We start from the raw sequence: 14,599 nt of genomic DNA, 5'->3' as shown, positions 1-14,599 counted from the left end.
CCATACCTTCCATTAGTTTGGTTACCAAAGTGATAGATGCTACTGGGCGGTAGTTGGTCAGGTCTTTTGGTTTTTTTTTTCTTTGAATCTTTAGGTATTGGGGTGGGTAGAATATTTCCTTTGTCCTTTGGGAAAAGTCCGCGATGTAGCATGTAATTGAGATGCATCGTGAGGTCTGTTATGAATCGTTGAGGGGCGAATTTTATTAGGTTGTTGGGGCATATTGTCTAATTTACAATGAGATTTGGTGAGTCTGTTGAGCGCTTGGGAAATAGTATCATCCGAGAGTGTGTCAAAGATTGTCCAGGTTCGATCTACTGGTTGCTCATCGGGGTAGGGTCAAGACAGTCAAGGAAATTTATGTAGTCTGTGGAATTAGTTGGTAGTGTGAGTCGTAACTTTACTATTTTCTCATTAAAGTACTTTGCAAGGTTGTCGGCTGACGGGTGTCAGTGATGTTTGAAGTAACTGGTGAGGTATCTAATAATTTGTTCACAAGTTGGAAAAGTTTGTGTGTATCTTTGTAATCTAGTCCCATTTTAGATTTGTAAAATGATCTTTTGGTTTGCCTAATGGCATATTTGTATTTTCTTTGTAGTCGTTTCCAGGCGTTAAGTGTGGCTTCGTCTTTCTTTTCTTCCAAGCTCGCTCTGACCTTCTAACTTGTGTTTTTAGTTTTTTCAGTGCTTCATTAAACCATGGTATTGAGTTCTGTCTGCATGATGATCTAGTTTGCAATGGTGATATGTTGTCTAATATGCATCTGCATCTGTTGTCCCATTCTTGGAAATAGTCTATCGAGTCTATTTGTGCAGACCATTCATTCAGGTAGATTTGTTGCCAAAATATTACCGGGTTGATTTGGCCTCTTGTGGTATAGATTATATGTTGTTGACTATGAGGCATATTTTCAAAGCACTTAGCCTCCCAAAGTTCCATAGAAACCTATGGAACTTAGCCTCCCAAAGTGCTTTGAAAATATGCCTCTATGGTATATAACTTTATTTCGCCATTGTAGAGAAAGGTTTAGTTTGTAATGGTCGGACCATGGTACGTCTGTCCACTTTGTCTCTGTTAATACAAGATTTAAATCTGATGAGAATTTGTGTGAAATGATGTCAAGTGTATGTCCTGTAACGTGGGTTGGTTGCATAATTGGCCATTGAAGATCCCATAGTTGGAAAAAATCCTTGCATTCACGAACATAAGTTAGGTTGGGGTCTTCTAAATGGAGGTTGATATCCCCTAATATGAGTAGGTTTGAATAGGATACACATGTATTCGATATGAAGTCCATAAAATATGATTGGCTGTCATGCCAGTTGCCTGATGGTCTGTAAAACAGGACAATATTTAAGTGGTTGGTTAGGTTGGAGTGGTTAATTCTAATCGAGGCAATTTCAAGATGAGGGTTCATGGATTCAGCAGTTGTTATTACGACGAAGTAGGAGCTGTAAATTACAGCTGTACCTCCTCCTTGTTTTTCCTTTCTTGTCCAATGGGTAATTTTGTATCCTGGGGGGGCATAGATCCAAAATTATAGGGTCTTTAAGATTGTGAATCCAGGTTTCATTGATGAAGAGGAGATCAAGTTTCAGTTGTAATTCAGTCTGTTATAGTTATTGTTTTGTTAGTTACTGATCTTGCCCATTCGGATTGTTTGGTATGGATCAATGAGATTCGAAGAAGTGTTAATTTTAATTAGTTGTCTGATCTCTTGATATTTGGGTTTGTTTTGATCTTTCTCTCCTTTATGTTGATTATATTAAAAAGTAGTATATTTTCCTTTGAATTGATTATTGTACTTTTGATGATGTGTCTTAGATTTGGGTAGCTTTCAAGCATTGTGGATAGTGGGTATATTGTTGTCTGATAGAGGGGTGGTCGATGCATGGTATAGTAGGGATAAGAAGTAGATTATTAGAAGCACTATAGCAGTAAGCATTTTGGCTTTAATTTAGTATGGTGCAGTAGGAGGTAATGTCAATCGTTTGATCAGTTGTACAGCGCAGTGGTCAGCATTGAAGTCAATGGTCAGTAGTACAATGCAGTAGGAATTGGTAGAAATCAGTAATCAACAGTACATAGCCGTGAGATTTCATGAAATACAATAATCAGCAGTATAATTGCATTGAAAGCATTTAAAGATCAGGTGTTGATGGAGTGCAATAATCAACAGTATATTGCATTGAAAGCATTTAAAGATCAGGTGACAACAATACATCAAACAATAATCAATAGGATATTGCAATAAGAGCAATCAGTAATCAATAGTATATTGCAGTAAGAGCAGTTAAGATCATTTGCAATTGGTATAAAGCAATAAGAGTTAATGGAACTCAGTGGCCAGTAAAGCAGAACAGTAGGAGTAGATGGAGCTCAGTGATCAGCCGAGTATCTAAAGATTAACGGCCAAACTCGCATACAACAGGGGAATTAAGTGAAGTCAAAGAGAGCTGATAAGAACTAACAATAGTTCCGCAAGTTCATTTTTCAGTTCTATCCGTACTCTGGGATGGATACCATCCGGTCCAGGAGTTTGCTACTCTTCAATTTGTCAAATTGCCCTATTACATCCTCCAGTTTATAAAGACTTCATTCAGTTTCTCTGACTCATCAGCTTTGAATACCATTTCTGGTACCGGTATCTCTCCCAAATCTTCCTCGGTGAAGACCGAAGCAAAGAATTCATTTAATCTCTCGCTATGGCTTTGTCTTCCCTGATTGCCCCTTTTACGGTCATCTAGTGGGCCAATCGATTTTTTTTTTGCCGGTTTTCTGCTTTTAATATACCTAAAAAAAATTTTACTATGAGTTTTTGCCTACAACCCAATCTTTTTTTCAAAGTCCCTCTTTGTCTTCCTTATCAGCGCTTTGCATTTGACTTGACATTCCTTAAGCTGTTTTTTTTTATTTTCAGTCGTTTCCTTCTTCCTTTTTCTGAAGGATTTTCTTTTAGCTCTAATAGCTTCTTTCACCTCACTTTTTAACCATGCCGACTGTCGTCTGGTCTTCCGTCCTCTTTTTTTAATACAAGGAATATATTTGACCTGGGCTTCCAGGATTATATTTTTGAACAGCATCCACGTCGGATGTAAATTTTTGACCCTTGCAGCTGCTCCTCTAAGTTTTTTTTTCACCATTCTTCTCAGTTTATCATAGTATCCTTTTTGAAACTTAAACTCAATTGCAATGGATTTCCTGCGTAGCTCCTCCAAAGCTAATATAAAATCTGATCATATTATGATCACTTTTATCAAGCGGCCCCAGCACCATTACCTCCTGCAACAGATAATGTGCTCCACTAAGGACTAGGTCTAGAATTTTTCCTTCTCTTGTCGGCTCCTGCACCAGCTGCTCCTAAAGCTGCCTAGCATGCCCTGATGTTACATTTACCCAGTCAATATCGGGGTAATTAAAATCACCCATTATTATCATCGTGTTGCCCAGTTTGTTAGCCTCCCTAATTTCCTTTAACATTTCTACATCTGTCTGTTCATCCTGGCCAGGTGGATGGTAGTACACTCCTATCACTATCCTTTTCCCCTTTACACATCGAATTTCAATCCAAAGGGATTCCAACATGTATTTTGTTTCCTGCAGAATTTTCAATCTATTTGATTGAAGGCCCTCCTTAATATACAATGCTACCCCTCCACCATTTCGATCCACCCTATCACTATGATGTAATTTGCGGCCCTGGAGAGCTGTGTGTATGTCCCGTTTTTGGCCCGAGACCCTGAAGAAGCAGCGAAACGCTGGCCATCGTTGGCTCGGAGCGGGAAGTGAAGGATTACACAGCACAGAGCAGCTTAATCCATTAAGCACCACTTCTAAAAAGATAAGTATAATTGTGTATAATGGATACTCTATAGTGACTTAGTAGTGATCTACATCTACAACATCACTTAGAATAATTTTAACCATAGATACTAGAAGAGGATTTAGATCTGTGGTATTATAAGATTTTTTGGCCAATGATGATGATAAGACCGTTAGGTCTGTTTAAGCTCCGTGAGATTGATATTAATCTTGGAGCTCTTTGAGGCCATTTTCCTTTAAATAAAGTCATCTTTGATTTAATGAATTTTTCGTTAATTTTTGATTGTTTGATAATAGTGCCATAGTAGGATAGTCCTCACTGTTGGGATTGCATAATGGTTAAAATAGTTACCTGGAATGTTGGGGATATCTCTTCTCCCATTAAGTGTTCAAAAATTTTACATGCTTTGCAAAGACATAAAGTTGATATCGAACTGCTTCAAGAGATGCACCTGACAGAGATACAACACTTGACGTTGAGAAGATGATGAGTTGCAAACGGTATCGTTGCCTCTACCCATAATAAAAAGGGGTGGGGGGGGGGTGATCTTATTCCGCAAAGTAATAGTGGAGGATTGTCAACTATGTGTAGGTGCTGAGGGGTGTGTAGGGTTACCAAAAGGCATAAGTTGCTGGTTCTGTGTAGTGCATATACTTCAAATCAGTATAGGAAGAAATGGTATATGTTGTTGTTAGATCAGTTTCTGATATTGGATGATTTGCCCCTTGTAGTGGGAGGGGATTTTAATATGGTGTGGGATCCACAGATGGATAAATCTGACAAACCATGATGGGAAACTGTTAATGAAACCAGAGGCCTTTCACATCTGTAATGTGTTGAATTTAGCAAATATTTGGTGGGTTTTACACCCTTTGGACGGGATTACACCCATTTATCCCAAGCACAATCTCACATCGACTACTTATTAATTTCTGAGTCTCTCATGTCATCTGTAGGTCAGGCAGAGATTGGCCCGTGTGGGATCTCAATCCATGCATTGGTCTGGATGGAGTGGCAATTTAGTTCAGATCAGGAGGGCCCGCCTCATTGGAGATTACCCTTGTGGTTATATCAGGACAGGAGTTTTCAGGACTTCCTGTTGCTTAAATGGAATGATTATAAGAGGCAAAATGCTGATTTTGAACAACAACAACCTATTTTATATTGGGAGGCTGAAAAGGCTGTATAACGCTGCAAAATCATTAGTTATGTCTGCTATAAATGGAAATCCAGAAATCAGGACATTCTGAGATTGGAGCGACAGGTCTATGTAGTGCGTCAGTGCTTTGGAGAGTCGTCCAGGGAGGTAAATAGGCAATATCTCTTGGAGTTGCAGACAATGCTCTGGCACAGACCGTATAAGTCTGCCCAGCACTATCCCCGCCGCCCAACCACCAGCCCTGGCACAGACCGTATAAGTCTGCCCAGCACTAGTCCCGCCTCCCAACCACCAGCCCCGGCACAGACCGTATAAGTCTGCCCAGCACTAGCCCCGCCTCCCAACCACCAGCTCTGCCACCCATTCTAGGCTAATCTCCTGAGGATCCCTTCCTTCTGCATAGAGAACGAACTGCTCAATCTTCTCTGATAGTCAGCTTCGATGATGAAAAACGTTCGTTGGGATTTTCTGTTCACTGTGTTAAATTTTTACAGATTTGGGGAGTGTTTTGTGCATACTATCCACACTTTGTATACTGATCCGAGGGCTAAAATTTGTTTGAATGGGGTTAGTTTGGCTTAGGTTTTTTTCCCTGTTTTGCGAGGTACGAGTCAGGGCTGCCAGCTTTCCCCTTTATTGTTTATCCCTGAATCCATTTATGGGACATTTATGATAATCCTGATATTAAGGGAGTTGAAATAGGTTCTCAGTTCTTTAATTGCCTGCTTTCACCATTTGCAGGAACCGTGTAGCTCCTTGGACACCCTTTTGGTGTGTTTTGCAGAATATGGGGACTTTTCTGGTTTTACGCTGAATTTACAGAAATCAGAAGCTTTGCCCTTGGATGTTTGTCAAGATTTTTTGGGGTGCTGCGTTTCCCCTTTGTTGGGTAGATTATACTTTTAGGTATTGGGGATACGGTTTGGCATACAGACTAGAGATTTAAATACAGTGATTGTTGCTAAACTGTTTCAAGATACCCGGCGTCAGTTGGAGAGCTGGAGTCTTTTACCTCTTTCATTGATGGGTCATATTAATTTGTTTGTTATGGTCCTGTTTTTTTAAAGGGAAGGGGAAGGGAAATGGGACTTGATATACTGCCTTTCTGAGGTTTTTTGCAACTACATTCAAAGCGGTTTACATATATTCAGGTACTTATTTTGTACCAGGGGCAATGGAGGGTTAAGTGACTTGTTCAGAGTCACAAGGAGCTGCAGTGCGAGTCAAACTCAGTTCCCGAGGATCAAGGTCCACTGTACTAACCACTAGGCTACTCCATTTTCCTAAATGGCTGTATTTTTTTCAAGTTCTTGCTCTTTGCTTAATAAAGATTTGATTTGTCTTTCAAGTATGATTTCTAAGCTTTGTTGGATTGGGAAGAAGCCAAAGGTACATTATATTTGGCTATTGAGTAATTGGCATACTGGGGGCCTTGGTCTACCTAATATTTTTTAAAATCATTTTTATTGAGTTTTCAAGAAAATTTAAACCAATATAACATACAACAACAAAACGAAATGCATTACATATAGATAAATGTGACAATTTAAGTATAAATATAAAAATCTAATCTCTAGGAGATGCTGATGTTTTGATGTAATGATCAAAAGGAGCCCAATGCTTCTTAAAAGTAGACAATTGATGAAATTTAAAAGCTGCAGATTCTTCATAGTTTCTCATAGTACAAAGACGACTCCACCATTCACAAACGTTCAAATGCAAATTATTTTTCCAATGAAATACTATAAGATGAGTGGCTAGAGCCATCCTAATATTAAATTGCATAATCATTCATGTTTGATATGACATTTGTATGACTATTTGTATCGGGGGCAGGACTACACGCCTTCTTAACGTGAAGCTGCTTTTTTTGCTCCATATTTTAATTCTTTGGTGCAGGTGCAATATAGGCAGCTCCCGAGATTTTGAGGCAGGAGTGCTGCTTTGACCGCTATGGGAGGTGTGGAGGTCTCTGGTTTGGTGGCTTGGGGGGAGGAGGGAGGGGACCCCGACAGTCACTGATCAACTGTCTATTCATGGAAACCTGGAGTTTCCACCGGGTCTTTTGCTTTCTGGGAGGCCCAAGGTTTATCTCTTTTGGAGCATGTGCTTACATAGAATGTTTACTTGAAAACCTTGGATGACCTTCAGGGCAAAGTGGGAAGGGAGTTGGGGGATAGATTTGCATATTGTCAGTTAAAAAAATATATGTTCAAAGTTTAAATGGTGAGGCTTTGGGTGGGGGAAAGATTGATAGAATTTTTAGATTCTATTCCAGAAGACTGTCTATATCAGGTATTCATAAGGCATTTAGTATGAAGGTGATGGGGAAAGATCTAAGGTTGGAGCAGAATTTGGGGCGTACTTTGCAGGATTGGGATTTATCTGCTTTGAGAAGCATTCCTCAAAGGGTTGGTAATGCTGCTTTACAGGAGACATACTTTAGGATTTTACATAGAGCCTACGTCTCCTAGTTGAAACTATTCCATGTGGAGATTTTAGCATCTTCACAGTGTATTAAATGTCAGAATGAGGAGAATTCTCTTTTTCATTCTCTTTGGAGCTGTTCAGAGTTTCAATATTTTTGGCAAGCTGTGATGCATTTTTTAAAAATCAGTCTTTTCCTGATGCCAAAAGCATTAATATTGATAAGTGTGACACCTCAGGAGATGGGCGAGAAGGGGCAATATTTATTTCGGAAGTTGAGGCTGGTGGGTCTTAAATGTATTATACAGGCTTGGGTTTCAATGGATGCTGTATCATATCGGAGCTGGAGAAATCAGGTGCACACATTAGCTATTTGGGAGGCTAGGGATGCAACAGTTTCTCCTAAGTGTACACACAGATTTTTGCAAACCTTGGATTCTTACTTTAGGATCTTATCCTCCTTAGATCATTGTCTTTTGTTGAACAAATTGGGACCCCGGGTGCTGGAGGAGGTGGGCGCCTAATTGTTCTTTTGTAGACTTTTTAGTTCTGGGTATTTTGGGGGTCAGGAGGTTAGGTAAGGAGGGGAAGTGTCTTGTTTCGGGTTTTTTTTCCTGGAGACTATAAGAACTAAAGCCTCTTGGAATTGTGCGTGGATAAAAGAGGTTTAGTTTTCTTGGTTGGGTTGGAGGGACAGGGGATCGTTATGCTATAAAGATTTGCTGATAAGTTTGTTCTTAGTTCTGTATGTTTGCGTTTGCAAGGATGGGCTGTATTATTCCTGCTGTTTTGTGACTGCTCAGTTTTTGTATGATTTATATTTATCACCAATAAATTCTGACCCTTACACCAGGACAAGTGAATTAGAAAAGTGTCAACCGTATAAGCATGGTTACTTTTCTGTTGCCCTATGTCTAGTACAAGAGAAGGGGATGAGAGGCGGGTAGTTCCCTTAGATTGTAAGCTCTCTTGAGCAGGGACTGTCCTTCCCATGTTTTAACTTGTACAGCGCTGCGTAACCCTAGTAGCGCTATAGAAATGCTAAGTAGTAGTAGAATAGGAAAAGGATTGTTCTGCTCTAACCAGGACTTGCACTTACTCACTTCTGCTTGTTACACAGCTCTTTAGTCTTGGAGGGGGTTGAACGCCAGAGTACCTGTGAGTTGGAAGTGGATGCTGTAGCAGCAGATGTTTTGAATCGTCAGGAAATAGAAGGTAAATGACTTGCTATTCTCCCCCACCCCACCCCCAAACAAAAAAAAAAACTTCCTAACTTCATTTAAACTTACTTCAGTCTAGTCATTGCAGCAACAGTCCATGGAAGGAGTCAGTTTCCAAGTCTTATTCTGGAACCCTGCAGTCTTGGGCCCTTAAACCAGGAACAAAGTGTTACTTTTTTGCACAATGACTTGGATTCCCTCTCTCCATGGCTTGTAAGTGCCGCTTGCATAGAATCCCTAGCTCTAAATGGACCAGAGAGTGGAAGACCTAGCCTTTAGCACTGCTAGACATGGCTCGGGCAAAAGCCTTTGATGTGCAAGAAAGAATTGCTACTTGATTATCCATCATGGAGGAAATAAGAAGTCATCAGATGCCAATAATGAGCATATTGAGACTGTTGTTCTTCATGGTATGAGCAGTACTTATCTTTTTTGAGATGCGGTGACCAGAATTGAACACAGTATTCGAGGTGCGGTTACACCATGGAGCGATACAAAGGCATTATAACATCCTCATTTTTCTTTTCCATTCCTTTCCTAATAATACCTTACATTCTATTTGCTTTCTTAGCCGCAGCAGCACACTGAGCAGAAGGTTTCAACGTATCATCAACGACGACACCTAGATCCCTTTCTTGGCCCGTGACTCCTAATGTGGAACCTCGCATGACGTAGCTATAATTCGGGTTCCTCTTTCCCACATGCATCACTTTGCACTTCCTCACATTAAACGCCATCTGCCATTTAGACGCCCAGTCTCCCAGTCTTGTAAGGTCTGCTTGTAATTTTTCACAATCCTCCCGTGATTTAATGACTTTGAATAATTTTGTGTCATCAGCAAATTTAATTACCTCACTAGTTACTCCCATCTCTAGGTCATTTATAAATATGTTAAAAAGCAGCGGTCCCAGCACAGAGCCCTGGGGAACCCCACTAACTGCCCTTCTCCTTTGAGAATACTGACCATTTAACCCTACTCTCTGTTTTCTATCTTTTAACCAGTTTTTAATCCACAATAGAACACTACCTCCTATCCCATGAGTCTCCAATTTCCTCTTGAGTCTTTCATGAGGTACTTTGTCAAATGTCTTCTGAAAATCCAGATACACAATATCAACCGGCTCCCCTTTAGCCACATGTTTGTTCACCCCTTCAAAGAAATGTAGTAGATTGGTGAGGCAAGATTTCCCTTCACTAAATCCATGTTGACTTTGTCTCATTAATCCATGCTTTTGAATATGCTCTGTAATTTTGTTCTTAATAATAGTCTCTACCATTTTGCCCGGCACCGACGTCAGACTCACTGGTTTATAATTTCCCGGATCTCCTGTGGAACCTTATAAAAAAATCGACTTTACATTGGCCACCCTCCAATCTTCCGGTACCACGCTCGATTTTAAGGATAAATTACATATTTCTAACAATAGCTCCGCAAGCTCATTTTTCAGTTCTGTCAGTACTCTGGGATTAATACCATCTGGTCCAGGAGATTTGCTACTCTTCAGTTTGTAGATCTGCCCCATTACATCCTCCAGGTTTACAGAGAATTCATTAAGTTTCTCCGACTTGTCAGCTTCGAGTACTATTTCCGGCACCGGTATCCCACCCAAATCTTCCTCGGTGAAGACCAAAACAAAGAATTCATTTAATCTCTCCGCTATGGCTTTGTCTTCCCTGATCACCCCTTTTACTCCTCGGTCATCTAGCTGTCCAACCGATTCTTTTGCTGGCTTCCTGCTTTTAATATACCTAAAAAATTTTTTACTATATGTTTTTGCATCCAACGCAATCTTTTTTTCGAAGTCTCTCTTAGCTTTCCTTATAAGCGCTTTGCATTTGACTTGACATTCCTTATGCCGCTTCTTATTATTTTCAGTCGGTTCCTTCTTCCATTTTCTGACGTACATAAATACATAAGCACATAAGTACATAAGCACCGCCATACTGGGAAAAGACCAAGAGGCATATTTTCAAAGCACTTAGCCTTCCAAAGTTCCATAGAAACCTATGGAACTTTGGAAGGCTAAGTGCTTTGAAAATATGCCTCCAAGGGTCCATCAAGCCCAGCATCCTGTCTCCGACAGCGGCCAATCCAGGCTTTAAGAACCCGGCAACCCCCCCCCCCCCCCCCAATGTTTTAAATAATGTTCAATGGACTTTTCCCTCTGGAATCTGTCCAAACCCCTTTTAAATTCCGTAAGGCCAGCTGCTGTCACTACATTCTCTGGCAATGAGTTCCAGAGTCTAACTACACCCTGAGTAAAGAAAAACTTTCTCCTATTTGTTTTAAATCTACCATATTCTAGCTTCATCTTGTGTCCACTGGTTTTGTTGTTGTTTGAAAGTGTAAACAAATGCTTCACATCTGTCCGCTCTACTTCGCTCATTATCTTGTAGACTTCTATCATATCACCCCTCAGCTGCCTTTTCTCCAAGCTGAAGAGCCCTAACCTTCTCAGCCTTTCCTCATAGGGAAGTCGTTCCATTCCCTTTATCATTTTCATTGCCCTTCTCTGCACCTTCTCTAATTCCTTTATATCTTTTTTGATATGCCGCGACCAGAATTGGACACAATACTCGAGGTGCAGTCGCACCATGGAGCGATACAACAGCATTATAACATCCTCGTGTTTGTGTTCCATCCCTTTCCTAATAATACTCAACATTCTGTGCGCTTTCTTAGCCGCCGCAGCACACTGAGCAGAGGTTTTTAGTGTCTTATCAATGATGACTCCCAGATCCCTTTCTAGGTCCGTGACTCCTAATGCGGAACCTTGCATGACATAGCTGTAATTCAGGTTCCTCTTACCCACATGTATCACTTTGCACTTGTCAACATTGAACTTTATCTGCAACTTGCAAGCCCAATCCCCCAGTCTTGCGAGGTCCTCCTGTAATTTTTCACACTCCTCCTGCGACTTGACGACCCTGAATAACTTTGTGTCATCTGCGAATTTAATTACCTCACTAGTTACTCCCATCTTGAGGTCATTTATAAATATGTTAAAAAGCAGCGGTCCCAGCACAGACCCCTGCGAGACCCTACCAACTACCCTTCTCCACTGAGAATACTGACCGTTCAACCCTACTCTTTGCTTCCTATCTTTCAACCATTTCTTAATCCATAGTAATACCCTACCTCCGATCCCATGACTCTCCAGTTTCCTCAGGAGTCTTTCATGAGGCACTTGTCAAACGCCTTTTGAAAATCCAGATATACAATATCCACCAGCTCCCCATTGTCCACATGTTTGTTCACCCCCCTGAAAAAATGCAGTAGATTGGTGCGGCAAGACTTCCCTTCACTAAATCCGTGCTGACTTTGTCTCATCAGCCCATGTTTCTGTATGTGCTCTGTAATTTTATTCTTAATAATAGCCTCTACCATTTTGCCCGGTACCAACGTCAGACTCGCCGGTCTATAATTTCCCGGATATCCTCTGGAACCTTTTTTAAAAATCGGCGTAACATTGGCTACCCTCCAGTCTTCCGGTACCACACTCAATTTTAGGGATAGATTGAATATTACTAACAGTAGCTCTACAAGTTCATTTTTCAGTTCTATTAATACTCTGGGATGAATACCATCCGGTCCTGGTGATTTACTACTCTTCAGTTTGCAGAACTGACCCATTCTTTTAGCTCTAATAGCTTCCTTCACCTCACTATTTAACCACGCCGGCTGTCGTTTGGTCTTCCATCCTCCTTTTTTAATACGCGGAATATATTTGGCCTGGGCTTCCAGGATATTGTTTTTGAACAGCATCCATGCCTGATGTAAATTTTTGACCCTCGCAGTCGCTCCTCTAAGTTTTCTTTTCACCGTTCTCATTTTATCATAGTCTCCTTTTTTAAAGTTAAACGCTAACGTATTTGATTTTCTTTGTATACTTACTTCAAAGCTAATATCAAATCTGATCATATTATGATCACTGTTATCAAGCGACCCCAGAACCATTACCTCCTGCACCAGATCATGCGCTCCACTAAGGACTAGGTCTAGAACTTTTCCTTCTCTCCTCGGTTCCTGGACCAGCTGCTCCATAAAGCTGTCCTTGATTTCATCAAGGAATTTTACCTCCCTAGCGTGTCCCGATGTTACATTTACCCAGTCAATATCGGGGTAATTGAAATCACCCATTATTATTGTGTTGCCCAGTTTGTTTGCGTCCCTAATTTCCTTTAACGTTTCTGCATCCATCTGTTCATCCTGGCCTTGCGGACGGTAGTACACTCCTATCATTATCCTTTTCCCCTTTACACATGGCATTTCAGTCCACAGTGATTCCAAAGTATTTTGTTTCCTGCAGAATTTTCAATCTATTTGATTCAAGGATCTCCTTAATATACAATGCTAATCCTTCACCAATTCGATCCACCCTATCACTATGATATAATTTGTACCCCGGTATGACAGTGTCTCACTGGTTAGCCTCCTTCCATCAGGTCTCAGAGATGCCTATTATATCTAATTTTTCATTTAGTGCAATATATTCTAACTCTCCCATCTTATTTCTTAGGCTCCTGGGATTCGCATATAGACATTTCAAACTGTGCTTGTTGCTCCTATTTACATCATGCTTAGTACTTGACAGTACTAATTTGCAATCTTTTGTCTGATTTTTATTTTTATTTAAGGACACCTGATCTACTACGGTCTCTTTTGCAACCTCACTATCAGGAATACCCTATCTTCCCTGTTTTGGTGATATCTTTGAAAGATACCTTATCCTGAACCATACGCTTTTGAGCAACTGTCGGCCTTCCCCCCCCATTTCTAGTTTAAAAGCTGCTCTATCTCCTTTTTAAATGCCGATGCCAGCAGCCTGGTCCCACCCTGTTTAAGGTGGAGCCCACCCTTTCGGAATAGGCTCCTCCTTCCCCAGAATGTTGCCCAGTTCCTAACAAATCTAAAACCCTCCTCCCTGCACCATCGTCTCATCCACACATTGAGACTCCTTAGCTCTGCCTGTCTCTTGGGCTCTGCTCGTGGAAGAGGTAGCATTTCAGAAAATGCTACTTTAGAGGATCTGGATTTGAGCTTTCTACCTAAGAGCCTAAATTTGGCTTCCAGAACCTCTCTCCCACATTTTCCTATGTCATTGGTACCCACATATACCAAGACAGCCGACTCCTCCCCAGCACTATCTAAAATCCTATCTAGGTGACGCATGAGGTCCGCCACCTTCACACTAGGCAGGCAGGTCACCAGGCGATCCACACGTCCACCAGCCACCCAGCTATCTATATGCCTAATGATCGAATCACCAACTACAACAGCTGTCCTAACCTTTCCTTCCCGGGCAACACTTGGAGACATATCCTCGGTGCGAGAGGATAGTACATCCCCTGGTGGGCAGGTCCTGGCTAAAGGAGTACTTTCTACTTCACCAGGGTGATGCTCTCCTTCTAGGAGACCTCCCTCTTCCAAGGTAGCACAAGGGCTACCAGACTGGAGGTGGGACTTCTCTACAACATCCCTGTAGGTCTCCTCTATGTACCTCTCTTTCTCCCTCAGCTCCACCAAGTCTGCTGCTACTCTAGCCTCAAGAGAACAGATACGTTCCCTGAGAGCTAGGAGCTCTTTGTATCGGTCACACACATATATGACATTTCACCAACTGGGAGATAATCATACATGTGACACTCAATGCAAAAGACTGGATAGCACCCCTCTTGCTGCTGGACTGCTGACTCCATCTTAGTGTTTTTGAATTTTTCAATAATTTAAAACTTGCTACCGTATTAAGGATATTAGCCTAATATAAAAGTGTCTTTTAGTTTATATAGTATATTGTATGATTTAGTTAGTGTTTCCTTCTTAGATGGTAATGAAGTGTATTTTAAACTCTGTAAGAGCACTCCTTGCTTGTTACCCTAATTACAATAACTGACCAGAAATGAAGAGTTGTCCTGGGGGTGGACGGGAAGACTAAACTCGATCCTGCAGTGCCTGCTAGATTCTATCTG

General features: G+C 41.0%; 1 protein-coding gene across 2 annotated transcripts in view; it reads left to right on the top strand.

Moving 5' to 3' along the window:
* REV3L (REV3 like, DNA directed polymerase zeta catalytic subunit) overlaps positions 1-14,599 on the top strand; it is a 567,479-nt gene that overhangs the window by 125,359 nt on the left and 427,521 nt on the right. For both annotated transcript variants that reach the window (XM_030199216.1, XM_030199218.1), the window contains exon 6: positions 8,530-8,624. In XM_030199216.1, coding sequence (XP_030055076.1) covers positions 8,530-8,624 — 95 coding nt within the window. The remainder of the gene's footprint in view (positions 1-8,529; positions 8,625-14,599) is intronic.

The sequence above is a fragment of the Microcaecilia unicolor genome, chromosome 3 (genome assembly GCF_901765095.1).
Source record: "Microcaecilia unicolor chromosome 3, aMicUni1.1, whole genome shotgun sequence".
NCBI lineage: Eukaryota > Metazoa > Chordata > Amphibia > Gymnophiona > Siphonopidae > Microcaecilia > Microcaecilia unicolor.
Note: the sequence above shows the minus strand (reverse complement) of the source record. Positions and strands in the feature narration are given on the sequence as shown.